Source organism: Bubalus bubalis, chromosome 15, assembly GCF_019923935.1.
Source record: "Bubalus bubalis isolate 160015118507 breed Murrah chromosome 15, NDDB_SH_1, whole genome shotgun sequence".
In the NCBI taxonomy this organism is placed as follows: Eukaryota; Metazoa; Chordata; class Mammalia; order Artiodactyla; family Bovidae; genus Bubalus; species Bubalus bubalis.
In genome coordinates, this window is record NC_059171.1 from 17,503,676 (window position 1) to 17,520,663 (window position 16,988).

Genomic DNA, 16,988 nt, shown 5'->3' on the forward strand with positions numbered 1-16,988 from the left:
AATTACTGGAATTGGTTTTAAGTATGCATACAACAAAGTGGGCATATCTTATACTTTAAAGAATAAAAATTAGTGATTATTTCAAGTTAAGGAAAAAAATCAAGTGCTTTTTGGATAATGAAGTAAATCAATGAACCTCTGTATATTTTCTGACTATAAAGAATTAAAAATAATATGGATCATGTAGTAAGAAAGAAAAATTAGATTATATTATCTAGATTTGAAATGGTTATCCTTTATTTTTATCAGAGCAAAATCAAAATAAACTTGTACAGTTTGTAAATATTAGCTATTGCTTTGAAATATATTTAATCTTTGTATTAAACTGATAAATCAAATGGCCTACCTTTATTATTTATAATAATAATTTAAATTTTTATACTTGGAAAACTGTCTGCAGAGGAGATACATTATTTACTGCATTTGATCTCTCAGGAGGCTAAAAATTTGTTGGGGAAGTGATTTTTGTTTTTTTAAAGATACAACTGTATTTTTAATTGGCCTAGATTTTCCCTGATAAAATGTTTTTTGTCTAAAGGGTTTTATTACATACTGATGAGCTTGCTATTAATTTAAAATATTCTTAGATTGATGAAATAGATTAAATGTAGGTAGAATTTATTCAGTTGGATTAATTAAATTCTGGCTCCATGGTGCTCTGTTTTCTCAGGAATTTGTTTTTCAGAATCCTAATATGTGCTTCGTCTGGGATAGGTCTCTTAATTCTCACTTTCCAGGCAATTCATTTCTATTTAACATGTTTTGTAAAGGCTTAGAGAATAAGAGTGGATGGTTTTTTCCCTAACACTGAGGTTTCTATGGTGTGTCTAGTTTTGTGCTAGGCTCTCTGTATATTATCTCATTTCATTTTTATAATCAAGACAGAAACCCACTTCTTTCTCGGCTCTTGACTACCCTGCTACTGCGTAATTTCTATAAGCTTTTTGACAGAGGAGAAAATGCCATTTTGTTAGGCAAGCCTAACCTATGGGCCATACCTCTTTATCCACAAAGCAGGGCCTGGTACAGGCCCCTCACACTTTATGAAGAATGGCCTGTCTTTGGTTTAAAGGCTCTCCAGCCATTCAGAGCCTCTTCAGGGTTTCTGGATGGACTGCTCTTACAATTTTGAACCTGTCGTTTCTGCTCCTAAGTACTTTCTTCCTTGTGGTAAATGAGATTGGGCTTTTGAGCTCCTTTTAACGCTGCTTCCTCTTTCCTGGGCTCCTCAGATCTGGGTCAGGTGTCCCTCCTGTGTGTTTCCAATTGTATTCTCTACCTAACCTTGTTTAACACTGACAATTTTGTAATTACCTCTGTCTGTTTGAGAGTGGAGACCCAGTATCCTCAGGCCCTGTCAGAGGACCTAGCAGGCAGCCCACTAATAGTCTTTATATGAACGAATGCAACTTAGCTCATTGGAGACAGGGCTATTTAGGTAGGCAGATGTACTTTTGATAGTCTTGACTGAGACCAAAAAAAAAAGTGTGTGGGGGAGGGAAGACCTTGGTTGTTTTTCACCAGTTACTGTATTGCCAGTAGTTTTATACTATCAGGTTATAGGTTTTAAATGATCAGTTTTGTCTAGAAAAAAGAGCTATATTAGAAATAACATTATATTTGGTGGAAGAAATGAGAGAACAATGTTTATGTTCATCCCTTTGGGGAAAAGGATAAGCAATTGCCTTTCAGGGACAGTGATAAGTAGGATAGATTTTTTTTTTCCAAAACAAGTTGTAAAATCTTTATTGCTTCAAATCTTCCTAATCTTTTATTATCTGTTTAATCTCCAGAACATCATAGTTATGTTTCCTTTTTTATTGCAAATATAATTTATTAGACTTTGTTCTTTATATCTTTTTTTTCCCCTTGAATGCTAAGTTTGTCTATTTTTGGCTCTGTTGATTTTCTCTGCCTTTTTTGTTTCATTTATTTCTGCTCTTTTTTTCCCTCCTTCCCCCCACCCTTTTAGTTTATTTTGGCTTTTTATATTTAACTCATTAATTTTGAGCCTTTATTTTTTTGTTAAAACAACATCTTAGACAATAAATTTCCCTCAAAGTGCCGCTTTAACTGCATCGCACAACCTTTAATACGCATTTTGTTTTTAAGTATTTCTAATTTTTTTTTTTTTGGCCCAGGGATTGACTTAACATAGAAGTGTATCTTTAAATCTAAAAATACAATCAATTATTCCAAATCCTTTCTTTAAAATAAAATGTCTAACTTCATTGTTTTATGCCCAGAGGATTTAGTCTGTATGATACTAACCTACTGAAATGTGTTGAGGCTAGTTTTATTGCCTCCCACGTACTTGGTTTCAAAAAATGTTCCTGTGGGCTTGACAAAAATTATAATTATACATTTGTTGGATACGGTGCTACATAAATGTCCATTTCATCAGATTTATTTAATTGTATTTTTAAAATTTTCTATATTTTACTTTTTTCATAATGTGTTTAGTCAATTCATTACTGAGAGAGGTAGGTTAAAATTTTCCGCCACGAGTGGATACATTTGTCAATTTCTCTTTGAGGATGTGTCCGTTTTTCTATGTGTCAAGTTTATATCATTCCAAATAAATTTAAAATTGTCTTAACTTCCAGGCATTGGATCTTTTAAATTTAGGTAATAAGCCTATCATAGTTTTTTTCCTTAAATTTTATGTTGTCAGATGTCAGTATAACTACTCCATCTTTCTTTTGGCCTCCATATATTTTTTTCCATTTATTGACTCTTAATTTTCCTGTGCACTTAAGTTTGAGGTATACTTCATTAAAAACAGAATAAAAGTGTGGTTTGTTAAAACCAATCTGAAGTTTTATCTTTTCATTTTCATTAAATCATTTGTATTTATTCTGACAGTAGTTATTTTTGGATTTATTCTTATTATGAGATACTTGTTCAACTTTTTCTGCTGTTTTTCTTTTCTTACATTCTGATGTCTACCCTACTTATTTTAAAGTTATGCATTCCATGTCTATTATTTTCGTTATTACGCTGGCTATTTTAGCAGGTGTGCTTAACAAAGTCTGAAGTTAAATATCTTTGGCTTTATCCCCCTCCCTCTCAAATGCAAGGAATTTAGAAGACTTTACTTCAAATTAAAACATCTGTCTGCCAATGCAGGAGACACAAGAGACACAGATTTAATCCCTGGGTTGGGAGGATCCTCCTGAAGTAGAAAATGTCAGCCTGCTCCAGTTTTCTTGCCTAGAAAATTCTGTGGACAGAGGAGCCTGGCAGACTACAGTCCACGGGGTCACAAAGAGTGGGGCACAGCTGAGCACAGCACACACATGCATACGTACCTCAAACTACCTGATCCCCTGGTTTATACACTATCATTGTCCAGAGTCTTATTTTTAGCTTGATTTTGCCTTATAATTTGTGCATTATTTAATATTTTAAAGATACTGTTTGTTTAGTTTTACCCATATATTTACCAGTTTCTTCCTTATTATTTCTGGGGCTTCCCTTAGCTGCTGCTTTTAAGGTTTAGCATTTTTCAACATTTATAGAAGAATGTTATCTCTGCAAGTAGTACCTCCATGAATGGGAATTCACTGTGTAATCTCCCTGTGTGCTCAGTCGTATCCAACTCTTTGTGACCCCATGGACTATAGCCTGCCAGGCTCCTCTGTCCATGGAATTTTCCAGGCAGTAATACTGGAGTGGGTTGCCGTTTCCTATCCCATTTGATCTTCCTGACCTAGGAATCAAACCCAAGTTATCTTGTATCTCCTGCTCTGGCAGGCAGGTTCTTTACCATTAGCACTACCTTGTGGGTGTGGACACATTTATGATAAGACATGTATCCATCATTATAGTATCACATAGACTATTTTCACTGCCCTCAAACTCCTCCCACTGACCAACCCCTTTCAGCAATTGATCATTTTATTGTCACCATAGTTTTCACTTTTTCCAAAATGACATATACTTGAAATTATTCAGTATATAGCGTTTCCAGATTAGCTTCTTTCACTTAGTAATATGTCTCCAATGATCCTTATGTTGTTTTTTTCTTGGCTTGATAGCTCATTTCCTTTTTGTGTTGAATAACAGGATTTACCACAATTTATTTCCACATCCGTGTACTAAAGAACGTCTTTTGTGATATATCTCAGTCGTGTCTGACTCTTTGCGACCCCATGGACTGTGGCCCACCAGACTCCTCAGTCCATGGAATTTTCCAGGCAAGAATACTGGAGTGGATTGCCATTTCTTACCCCAGAGGATCTTCCCAACCCAGGGATCAAAACTGGGTCTCCCGCACTGCAAACAGATTCTTTACTGTCTGAGCCACCAGTGCGTTAGTTGCTCAGTCGCATCCAACTCTTTGGGACCCCCTAGGCTGTAGCCCACCAGGCTCCTCTGTCCATGGGATTCTCTAGGCAAAAATACTGGAGTGGATTGTCAGGTCCTTCTCCAAAAGGACATCTTGGTTGCTTCCAGTTTTGACAATTATGAATAAAACTGCTATAAACATTGATGTGCACCTGTATGTATAGACATGTTTTCAACTCCTTTGCGTAGAAACCAAGGAGGATAATTATTGGGTCACATGGTGAGAAGTATATTTAGTTTTCTAAGAAACTGCCAAACTGTCTTCCAAAGTGGCTATCCCATTTTGCATGCCTACCCATAGTGTATGAGATTTCCAGTTGCTTCACGTCCTCACCAGCACCTGGTGTTGTCAGTCTACTGGATTTTGGCCATTCTAATAGGTGTGTAATGATATCTTTTTGTTTTAATTTGCTTCTTCCTGATGAAATAGGACGTGGAGCATCTTTTCATTATGCTTATTTGCCATCTGTATATCTTCGTGAGCCTGCTCATACTTTGAAAACCATTTTTCTTCTTTATAAAATTATATTTCATGTCTACTAATCCAGTTCATGAAGTCTTTGAATGTCTGTTTCTTCTGCCCAGTTAGTATCTCATTTCACTTGGAATAAATGTGTGAAAATTCTTTGAGTTGAGATTGAGTTCATCTTAAGAGAATTTGCTTTTACCTGTCATCTGGTGGCACTATCTACCCGGGACAAGCTTCTTCAAATTAAAATTGTTTCATGCCACATTAGCAATTCAGACCACAAGGTGCTGTCTTATGATGGCAAAGTCTTAGAGGGAATTTTTTTTTACCTCTTCACCTTGTGCTAATGCTAAGGTCAAGATGGGTAAGTTGATACATTACCTTGTCATTTTTAACATGGACCTTAGCAGGGCTTTTTTCCGTTTTTAAAATTTTTTTAAGATGTAAATACTTACAGATTTCCACTAAGTTGTAAATACATTTTCTGTGTCCCCTTTAACTATTTCCCTTCAGTGTAAACGTTTCCCCAGCTTCTTTGCAGTATGATTGACAAATAAAATTGTAAGATATTCAAAGATATTCAAAGTGTACACTTTATGATTTGATATGTATACATTGTGAAAGGATTCCCTCATTGAGTTAGCATATCCATCACTGGGCATACTTACCCTTTTTTGTGTCTGTAGAACATTTAAGTACCACTCTCTTAGCAAATTCCAGTTTTACAATAGTGTTGTCCACTGTAGTCACCATGATGTGATACATTAGATCCTCAACCTTATTCATTTTATAACTGAAAATTTGTGCCCCTTTACCAACCTCTTCCTAATTCCCCAACCCCTTAGCCCATGGCAACCACTTTTCTGCTCTCTGTTTCTATGAATTTGACTTTTTAAAAATTTCCACATGTAAGTGATACTATTCAATATTTGTCTTTCTCTGGTTTATTTCACTCAGCATAATATAAATAAGATGTAGATAAAAACAGAAATTCACAAATGATGGGAATTTTTAAGGCTGAATAAAAATTCATTGTATATTCTGTTGACCCATCAACACTGTGTCATGGATCCACTCATACACTCTTTTTTTCAATAGTAAATAACTATGAATGTAGAGCCACTGATAAGGAAGAACTGTGGCTATAGAATAGAGAGTTGGTGCCACTAAACCCCAAATTGTTCAAGGGTCAACTGCATATGCTATATTTTCTTGATCTGTTTATTCATTCATTGAGGGACAGTCAGGTTGTTTCCATTCAGGATATGGAAGAGGCTTTTGAGCAATGCTGCCATGAATGTGGAAGTACAGATATCTCCTTGAGATTTTTTATTTCTTTTGGATATATACCCAGAAATGAGATTGCTGGGTCATATGCTGATTCTGCTTTTATTTTCTTGAGGAACCTCTGTTGTGTTTTACATAGGGGTGGTTTGAGTTTACATTCCAAACAACAGTGTACAAGGGTTTCCTTTTTTACATATCCTTCCCACATTTATTATACCTTGTCTTATTGCTAATGGATATCCTAAAAGGTATGAGGTGAAAAATCTCATTATGGTTTGCATTTGCATTTTTCCTGATGACTAGTGAGGACCTTTTCATGTACCTTTTAGCCAATTACATCTCTTTGGAAAAATATTTGTTCAGATCCTTTGCCAATTTTTTAATTGGGCATTTTTGTTTTCTTTTTTCCTCTCTATGGAGTTATATGAATTCCTCTTATATTTTGGATATAACCTCTTATCAGACATTTAATTTGGAAATATTTTCATTCTGGAGGTTGCCTTTTCATTTTGCTGATAGTTTTCTTTGCTGAGTAGATTTTTAGTTTCATGTAATAACACTTGTTTATTTTTGCTTTTGTTATCTTTGTTTTTCTTGTCAAATCCAAAAAATCATTGCCAAGACCAATGTCATAGAGCATACACCCCTTTTACTTCTAGGAGTTTTATGGTTTTAGATCTTGCATGACTTCTTGCGTAACTATAGTAATAGTGCGTGCATACTCAGTTGTGTCCAACTCTTTGTACCCCATGAATTGTCCATGGAATTCTCCAGGCAAGAATACTGGCTTGTGTTGCCATTTCCTACTCTAGCGGATCTTCCTGACTCAGAGTTCGAACCCATATCTCCTGCATTGACAGATTGGTTCTTTACCACTGCATGCCACCTAGAAAACATTGTATATAGTACAATATCAAAACCAGGATATTGAATCAGTACAATCCACAGTTGTATTCATATTTCACCAGATTTTTTTTTTTTTTTCCTGTTTTTTGTTTGTTTCTTCTTTGGATTTTTGGCCATAACAGACAGCATATGGGTTGTTATCCCCAGCCAGGAGTCAAACCCGTGCTCCCTGTATTGGGAGCTCAGAGTCTTAATCACTGGACCACCAGGGAATTCCCTCACCAGTTGTATTCTTAACCATTTGTGTCTATATGTCTATATGTGTGACTGTAGTTTTGTACTGTTTTATCACATATGTACATTCATGTAACCACCATCACAAGACTCAGAACTGTTCTGTCACAGGTCATCCTAGGAAAGCTATTTTTAAATCACTCTTTCAAGACCTTCATAACCCCAGCTTTCTATGTGGTCTCCTATTAAGTAGATTCATCCATCTCCTTAGGTGGGCCTTGAGCTTTTTCACTTCCTATGCACTTAGCAGAAAATCACTGTAGGATTCAGCAGAAATCCTAAGAGGAAAAGCTGGCTTTGGCAGGTGCTCATTTTTTAGTGTTTCTGTTCTCACATTTTTTGTGATGACTTTGCACCTTCTATTCTCTGGCCAGCTCTGAAATGTATTTTAAAAGATGCTTTAAATTGTCTTCAAGCATTTTAGTTATTGCATTCAAAAGATTCACTCACATTTTCTAATATGCCATATTTTGGATACAGGTAAGCATGGAAATATTAAAGAGCATCTATCTTTATAGTTTTCATTAATAGTTCTTTCATAATTAGAAAAGTTGAGTTTGTTATCGCTTGGTGCCTGTGCATCTGTGATTAGCTGGTGGTTATTTATTATTCATTCATTCTGAATTATTCATTCAGAACCATGTAAGATAATGTACTCCAGGAATGGTCATTAAATTTATAATGGAACCTCTTTTTGAATGGTTTGGGCTTTCCTGGTGGCTCAGATGGTAAGAATCCACCTGCAATGTAGGAGACCCTGGTTCGAATCCTCGGTCGGGAACATCCCCTGGAGAAGGGATAGACTACCCACTCAAGTATTCATGGGCTTCCCTGGTGGCTCAGACAGTAAAGAATCTGCCTGGAATGCAGGAGACCTGGGTTCAATCCCTCAGTTGGGAAGATCTCCCGGAGGAGTGCATGGCAACCCACTCCAATATTTTTGCCTAGAGAATCCCCATGGACAAAGGAACCTGTCGGGCTACAGTCCATACAATCACAAAGAGTCAGACATGGCTGAGCACATGAATAGTTTAATTTTCAGTCATACATTTTATTTATTTCTATAATAGTTTTAACATTGACATAATTAAAACAGAGAAGTTAAATAATTTCTCCAAGCTCATGATCATTGGAAAATATGAGACCAGAGTGCATATGAGTCATTTGCTTATCCTGTTTTCTACAACTCACATTTAAGTGGTTTTGCAATTAACTTTTAAGTTAGATTTATATACCCAAATATTGTTCATTTCTCTGAAATTTCAAATCAGGTTAAAATGACATATATTTTAATCTTAAAGGAAAACAAAAAAGAAAAAAATGTAAAATCTCAAATCCTGATTCTTAAAATTTTGAAATTGGCATGTTAAAAGTATTAAGCTATTGCTCAATATACAGTCCATTTTTGTGTTGAGAAGGAGAACCTGTGGAAAGTCATGTTTTCCACAGATAGATGATAAGAAGAAAATAGCTTGATTTAAGGTCAAGGCTAAATATGGAACATTTTAAGCATAGGTGAAAACTTCAGTATTTTTCTGATTTTTATCTCATGATTTTGCAGTTTCTCCATGTGCCAAGAGAAATAGGCTGATGTTAATGCTGGGCTAGGTTGCTTTGGTTATCTTTTAATATAGCACTAATTTTATTTCCAAGCATACCTTTTCTTTCTAAAAAGGGATTCTTAAAAGTATTTTGGTTTTCTTTAAAAGTAGGCTTAGGGAATTTATTGTAAAATGTAGAGAGTATGGGGTCTTCCCTGATGGCTCAGTGGTAAAGAATCTGCCTGCCAATGCAGGAGACATGAGTTTGATCCCTGGGTCTGAAATATCCCCTGGAAAAGGAAATGGCAACCCATTCCAGTTATCCTTGCCTAGATAATTCCATGGACAGAGGAGCCTGGCCAGCTACAGTCTGTGGGGTCAGAAAAGAGTCAGACACAACTGAGCAACTAAGCAACAACAGAAAGCACTGGCTAGTTTGAGTAAATGTAATTTTTATATGGGAATAATAATCTAGGGAAATAAGCTAGGCTACCAAGTGCCAAAGACATTTGCTCTATGTCAGAGTCTATGTGGCCGTACAGCAGAAGTTTACTGTGTAAAGACGGGTGTTCTTGTTGCTGTAGACAGATACTGTTTCTAGCTGAGGTTTGCAAAGATTTGTTTCAGTTCAAATCAGTGACTTGAAACAACATTTACTAATCAATTGATAAGAGATGTAGTTTCTAACTTCAAGAAATTTATGCTATTTTGAGGAAGACTGACAGGTGATTGTGATGTTCTTGTACTTCTAAGTTTAGAAAGACCCTAAGAGCACAGATTTAGGGAAAAGGGAGTTTTAAGAAAGGGTGGTCAGGAAAGGCTTCTTAGAAAGTGAAGTTTGAGGGACTAACTTGGTGGTCCCGTGGTTAAGAATCCACCTGCCACTGCAAGGGACACGAGTTCAGTCTTGGTCCAAGAAGACCCCACATGCTTTGGGGCAGCCAAGCCCATGAGCCACAGCTACTTAAGCCCATGTGCTCTAGAGCCCTTGTTCTGCAACAGGAGAAGCCACACAATGATTGAGAAGCCCATGTACCACAACTAAGGAGATGCTTCAGATCTCTGCAGCTAGAGAAAGCCAGTGTGCAGCAACGAAGACCCCAAAATAGATAAATACAATTTTTAAAATAGTGAAGTTTGAGATGGATCTTCAGAATTCACAGAATTACACCAGTATTCAAATGAAAGAGCATTCTGCCAAATAGGGGTACTCAAAAGGTTACTCCCCCTACAACCTGCACCTGCATTCACTCTCTTTTTCTTTACCTTCATTAAGGCAAAATGAAAATGTTCATGACCCATTTTATGGGTTCATGTAAAACTTAGGCCTCCTTTCTTTGCATGCTGTTTCCTAGATAGAACTTTTCTGAGTTAGAAAAAAGAAGATGAAAATTAGAATCAGCACTCACCTTAAGATAATACTGAGACTCCATCCATCTGTGTTTCTCTTCCTCACACTATGACTTCTTGACCAACACCTGTTTCTTTCCTGTTTCCTTATTGTAACACGATGTTATATTAATATTTCCCTACCTGAGCTATTTGATTGTTCATTTGCAGTCTTCTCCCTCCTCTTCTCTTCATTTGAATTCATTAGTCTTAGCCGTCACATTGCCTGGCCTGATGCATGCCATCTCCATTCCTATGTATCTGGGGACACCTGCCATCTTGAGTCTCAGTAGTCATCCACCTTCCACCAGTATTTGACCAACTTCTGGACATGGTCTGACCCTCACTGTTTACTTAGCCAAGACATAGTCTTGATCACATTCATACTGTGTCTCTCTAATTTTCACACTAAGACTCAAGTGATTTCTTCCCTCTCCCTCCACTAATTGGTTTCATTAGTGTTCAATTGATATAACTAATTGTATTTTTTCCTAATCTCTACAGTTGTGTCTATATTTGTAACAACTGTTTTTATCTCCTATGTAATTTCAATTTTTATTGATTGAAACTTTCTTGGAGGAAAAATATTACCTTCGTTTTGGTTACTCATTTTAAAGAATTTATGAACCAACATAACCAAAAAATTCTCAACTCTCACAAACTTTAACTTATCTGGCTTGCAAATCCCAAATCCTGTTCTTCTTATCCTGTCACACTGCCTTGCTATTTCATTCTAAAACCTTCATGAAAAATTTAACCATTTACTTTCTCCAATCTAGCTTTAAGCTGCTGATAATTTTATTCATTTGCTTAGCCTTGGGTCCAATAAGATGAAAGTTCCAACTCTATATCGGCCAGTAATCCTTACTGTATTTCTACATCAGTAAGCAATGAAGTTTTGTCAATAATTTAGTCTGTGTGGTAGTGGGTTATATAAAGGACTAAAGGCAAAGGGTAGGGGAATTAAGTAAATTCACAAAGCTTCAACACTTTTCCTAACAAGACATCAAAGTACTGAGGAAAAAAAGTAGATGTTTAACATTGGAAAGAAGACAGGGTTTTGAAGCAAAACCTGGATTTAACTTGCAGTTTTGGCCAAATACTAACTCAGTTAACTTTGGCTAAGTCTTTCAACAACTCTGTATTATTTTCTCTTTAGTAAAAAAGGAGATAGTACAACCTCACAACAGCTCAAGGATTTAAATCATATATGTAAAAGTATTTATTTAGAAAAATAACAGTGCTGAGAATAATGTAAGAACTTATAAAGTAGATACACTAAGTACTGACTTTTTGATACATTTTAAAATCATTAGTATGTGGTAAGTTTATAATACCTGCTTCATAGATTTCATTAACTTAATAATCCAAAGTGGGGAAAAATGGTAATAGCAAGATGTTAGCGAGCAAAATAAGCATAGAATACTTAATTTATCTGATTACTTTTCTTCACTGCCTTTACAGAAGAGCCTTGAATTTAGGAATTCTTCGAGACCCTGGGTCAGAGATTGAAGACCGACAATACCAAATAGATCTGCAGTCGATCAATATTGGTACTGCTCAGTGGGATCAACTGAAACCAGAAAAGGAAAATGGCACAGGAGGAGTGCTAACAGAGACTGAAAGAAATTCGCAGAATCCAGCCCTTGAGTGGAATATGGCCAGCAGGTAGGAAATGCTTGAGAAACTTTTTCCACATTCTAATATTTCATTGCCAGAAGAACAGTTAATACGCTCTTTAGCATGCCAAACCTAAGTCTTTCGGTATTGTTTCTGCATTTCATAAAATATATTTTGTAACTGTAGCTGATGCTGTTGCTTGGACTCCTGTGAGTCCTACCACTGTTGCTGCTGCTGCTAAGTCGCTTCAGTCGTGTCCGACTCTATGCGACCCCACAGACGGCAGCTCACCAGGCTCCCCTGTCCCTGGGATTCTCCAGGCAAGAATACTGGAGTGGGTTGCCATTACCTTCTCCTGTTACATTGCAGTTATTACAAATTTATGGTCAATGTCAGATTTTTTTTTTAAGCTTGTTATTTCATGAAAAATTCCAATTCAGACTAAGGATTAATGCACATTTCCCTTAAAATCCATTATATTCCAAGTCAAAAAAATATTAACTCTTTCCTTATCATATTCTTGTGATTATTGGCTTTGTATATCTTCTATAAAAAAATGTTTATTCAAGTCTTTTGCCCATTTTTAAATTGAGAGGTCCTTTTGTGATGGTTTATAGGAGTTCTTTTTTTATTTAATTCTTTGAATTTAAAAAATTTTTATTGAAGTATAATTGAATCACAGTTGTGTTAATTTCTGGTGTACAACAGAGTGATTCAATTACACATGTACATACATATTCTTTTTCATATTCTTTTCCATTAGGATTTATTGCAAGATATTGAATTTAGTTCTCTGTGCTATACAGTAGAACCTTGTTTGTTTTAAATGTAGTAGCTTGTATCTGCTAATCCTACTTTATCCTTCCCCTTCCCCATTTCCCCTTTGGTAACTGTAAGTTTGTTTTCTATGTATATGAGTCAATTTCTGTTTAGTAAATAAGTTAATTTGTACATGTTTTTAGATTCCACATGTAAGTGATATCATATGGTATTTGTCCTAGTCCAAGTTACCTCATGAAGCAGGGCAAAGACTAATAGAGTTTTGCCAAGAAAATGCACTGGTCATAACAAACACCCTCTTCCAACAACACAAGAGAAGACTCTATACATGGACATCACCAGATGGTCAACACCAAAATCAGATTGTTTATATTCTTTGCAGCCAAAGATGGAGAAGCTCTATACAGTCAGCAAAAACAAGACCAGGAGCTGACTGTGGCTCAGACCATGAACTCCTTATTGCCAAATTCAGACTTAAATTGAAGAAAGTAGGGAAAACCACTAGACCATTCAGGTATGACCTAAATCAAATCCCTTTTGATTATACAGTGGAAGTGAGAAATAGATTTAAGGGCCGACATCTGATAGATAGAGTGCCTGATGAACTATGGAATGAGGTTCGTGACATTGTACAGGAGACAGGGATCAAGACCATCCCCATGGAAAAGAAATGCAAAAAAGCAAAATGGCTGTCTGGGGAGGCCTTACAAATAGTTGTGAAAAGAAGAGAAGTGAAAAGCAAAGGAGAAAAGGAAAGATATAAACATCTGAATGCAGAGTTCCAAAGAATAGCAGAGATAAGAAAGACTTCTTCAGCGATCAATGCAAAGAAAAAGAGGAAAACAACAGAATGAGAAAGACTAGGGATCTCTTCAAGAAAATCAGAGATACCAAAGGAACATTTCATGCAAAGATGAGCTTGATAAAGGACAGAAATGCTATGGACCTAACAGAAGCAGAAGATATTAAGAAGAGGTGGCAAGAATACACAGAAGAACTGTACAAAAAAGATCTTCACAACCCAGATAATCACAATGGTGTGATCACTAACCTAGAGCCAGACATCCTGGAATGTGAAGTCAAGTGGGCCTTAGAAAGCATCACTATGAACAAAGCTAGTGGAGGTGATGGAATTCCAGTTGAGCTATTCCAAATCCTGAAAGCTGATGCTGTGAAAGTGCTGCACTCAATATGCCAGCAAATTTGGAAAACTCAGCAGTGGCCACAGGACTGGAAAAGGTCCGTTTTCATTCCAATCCCAAAGAAAGGCAATGGCAAAGAATGCTCAAACTACCGCACAATTGCACTCATCTCACACGCTAGTAAAGTAATGCTCAAAATTCTCCAAGCCAGGCTTCAGCAATATGTGAACCATGAACTTCCTGATGTTCAAGCTGGTTTTAGAAAAGGCAGAGGAACCAGAGATCAAATGGGCAACATCCGCTGGATCCTAGAAAAAGCAAGAGAGTTCCAGAAAAACATCGATTTCTGCTTTATTTACTATGCCAAAGCCATTGACTGTGTGGATCACAATAAACTGTGGAAAATTCTTCAAGAGATGGGAATACCAGATCACCTGATCTGCCTCTTGAGAAATTTGTATGCAGGTCAGGAAGGAACAGTTAGAACTGGACATGGAACAACAGACTGGTTCCAAATAGGAAAAGGAGTTCGTCAAGGCTGTGTATTGTCACCCTGTTTATTTAACTTATATGCAGAGTACATCATGAGAAATGCTGGACTGGAAGAAACACAAGCTGGAATCAAGATTGCAGGGAGAAATACCAATAACCTCAGATATGCAGATGACACCATCCTTATGGCAGAAAGTGAAGAGGAACTCAAAAGCCTCTTGATGAAAGTGAAAGTGGAGAGTGAAAAAGTTGGCTTAAAGCTCAACATTCAGAAAACGAAGATCATAGCATCTGGTCCCACCACTTCATGGGAAATAGATGGGGAAACATTGGAAACAGTGTCAGACTTTATTTTTCTGGGCTCCAGAATCACTACAGATGGTGACTGCAGCCATGAAATTAAAAGACACTTCTTGGAAGGAAAGTTATGACCAACCTAGATAGCATATTCAAAAGCAGAGACATTACTTTGCCACCAAAGGTCCGTCTAGTCAAGGCTATGGTTTTTCCTGTGGTCATGTATGGATGTGAGAGTTGCACTGTGAAGAAGGCTGAGCGCCAAAGAATTGATGCTTTTGAATTGTAGTGTTGGAGAAGACTCGTGAGAGTCCCTTGGACTGCAAGGAGATCCAACCAGTCCATTCTGAAGGAGATCCAACCAGTCCATTCTGAAGGAGATCAGCCCTGGGATTTCTTTGGAAGGAATGATGTTAAAGCTGAAACTCCAGTACTTTGGCCACCTCATGCGAAGAGTTGACTCATTGGAAAAGACTGATGCTGGGAGGGATTGGGGGCAGGAGGAGAAGGGTATGACAGAGGATGAGATGGCTGGATGGCATCACTGACTCGATGGACGTGAGTCTCAGTGAACTCCGGGAGTTGGTGATGGACAGGGAGGCCTGGCGTGCTGCAATTCATGGGGTGGCAAAGTCGGACACGACTGAGCGACTGATCTGATCTGCTCTGATCTGAAGTTACCTCACTTAGTATGGCAATCTCTAGGTCCATCCATGTTGCAGCAAATGTCATTATTTCATTTTTTAATGGCCAGGTGATTTTCCATTGTATGTATACGACATCTTCTTTATCCATTGATCTGGTCTATGGACATTTAGTTTGCTTCATGATTGTATTGTAACTAGTGCTGCTGTGAACATGGGGTGGGGGGCCGGTGCATGTGTCTTTCTGAATTAGTTTTGTCCAGATACAGGCCTAGGAGTGGGATTGCTGAATCATATGGCAACTGTTTTGTTAGTTTTTTAAGGAACCTCCATACTGTTTTACATAGTGGCTGTACCAATTTACATTCCCACCAACTATATAGCAAGGTTCCCTTTTCTCAACACCTACTTCAGCATTTATTATGTGTAGACTTTTTTGAGGGCAGAGGAGAGGTGCCAGTTATTTTATTCTTTTCATATAGAACAAACTTACAAGAATTTATACAATTTAGAAGTAGATTCCAATTGCACCATTACTCCTAGTACAACATATAACTAATAGGACAACCAATCAATTTCACTTTTCCTTTGAAAGTCGTACCCACAGAACATGGCAATAATTTATAAGTCTTAGAGTCTTGTGAGGGGCTTTGTTCAAATCATACTTTCAAGTATAGATTTACTTTATAAATAATAGATGAGCAAGCAATAGATGTAAGTTTTCATACAAGTTTTCCTGTGCCACAAGAAAATAAGAAGATTGTTGTGAAAAGTCTTAAGATTTTATCAAATGAGATTCTCAGTACTAAATTTAGGATGCAAAACGTCATTTCTCTCTAAACAGATGTGGGAAAAAAGAAATATATTCTTTACTTCTTTTTGGTATAGACTTTTTAATGATTCCCATTGTGACAAGTGTGAAGTGGTACCTCATTGTAGTTTTGATTTGCAGTTCTCTAATATTTAGCAGTGTTGAGCGTCTTTTCGTGTGCCTGTTGTCCATCTGTATGTCTTATTTGGAGAAATGTCTATTTAGGTCTTCTGCCCAGTATTTGATTAGGTTGTTTGTTCTGTTAATTTGTTGTATGAGCTGTTTGTATTATTTTTTAAATTAAGCCCTTGTTGGTTACATTGTTTGTAAATATTTTCTCCCAGTCTTTAGGTTGTCTTTTCATTTTGTTTATGCTTTCCTTTACTTTCATTGAGTCCTTTATTTTTGCCTTTATTTCTGTTGCCTTGGGAGATTGACCTAAGAAAATATTGAAACATTAGTACAATCTGTGTCAGAGAATGTTTTGCCTGTGTTTGCTTCTAGGAGTTCTGTTGTGTCATGTTTTATATTTAAGTCTCTAAGACATTTTGAGTTTATTTTTGTGTAGGGTGTGAGGGGGTATTCTACTCATTGACTTACATGCGTCTGTCCAACTTCTACAACACCTCTTGCTGAAGAGACTTTCTTTTCTCCGTAGTGCATTCTTGCCTCCTTTGTCAAAGATTAATTGGCCATAGATGTGTGGGTTTATTTCTGCGCTTTCTCTTCTGTTCTGCTGATCCATATATCTGGTTTTAGTGCCAGTGCCACACTGTTTTGATTACTGTAGCTTTGTAGTATTGTCTGAAGTTTGGGAGGGTTTTCTTTTCCCTCAATATCGGTTTAACAGTGCTGGGACTTAGTGTATAAATCTTTCACCTCCTTGGTGAGGTTTATTTCTAAGTTTTTTAATGCAGTCTTAGATTGTTTTCTGCTTTCCCTCTCTGATATATCATTGTGAACATTCAGAAATGCATCCAATTTCTATATGTTATTTTGTGTATTTCTCCTTGCTGAATTTATCAG

The 16,988-nt window shown here is 36.8% G+C and overlaps 1 protein-coding gene across 13 annotated transcripts in view; it reads left to right on the forward strand.

Annotated features, from left to right (window-relative positions):
* VPS13B (vacuolar protein sorting 13 homolog B) overlaps window positions 1-16,988 on the forward strand; it is an 848,142-nt gene that overhangs the window by 506,877 nt on the left and 324,277 nt on the right. For all 13 annotated transcript variants that reach the window (XM_044928327.2, XM_025264770.3, XM_025264772.3 and 10 more), the window contains one exon: window positions 11,641-11,844. In XM_044928327.2, coding sequence (XP_044784262.2) covers window positions 11,641-11,844 — 204 coding nt within the window. The remainder of the gene's footprint in view (window positions 1-11,640; window positions 11,845-16,988) is intronic.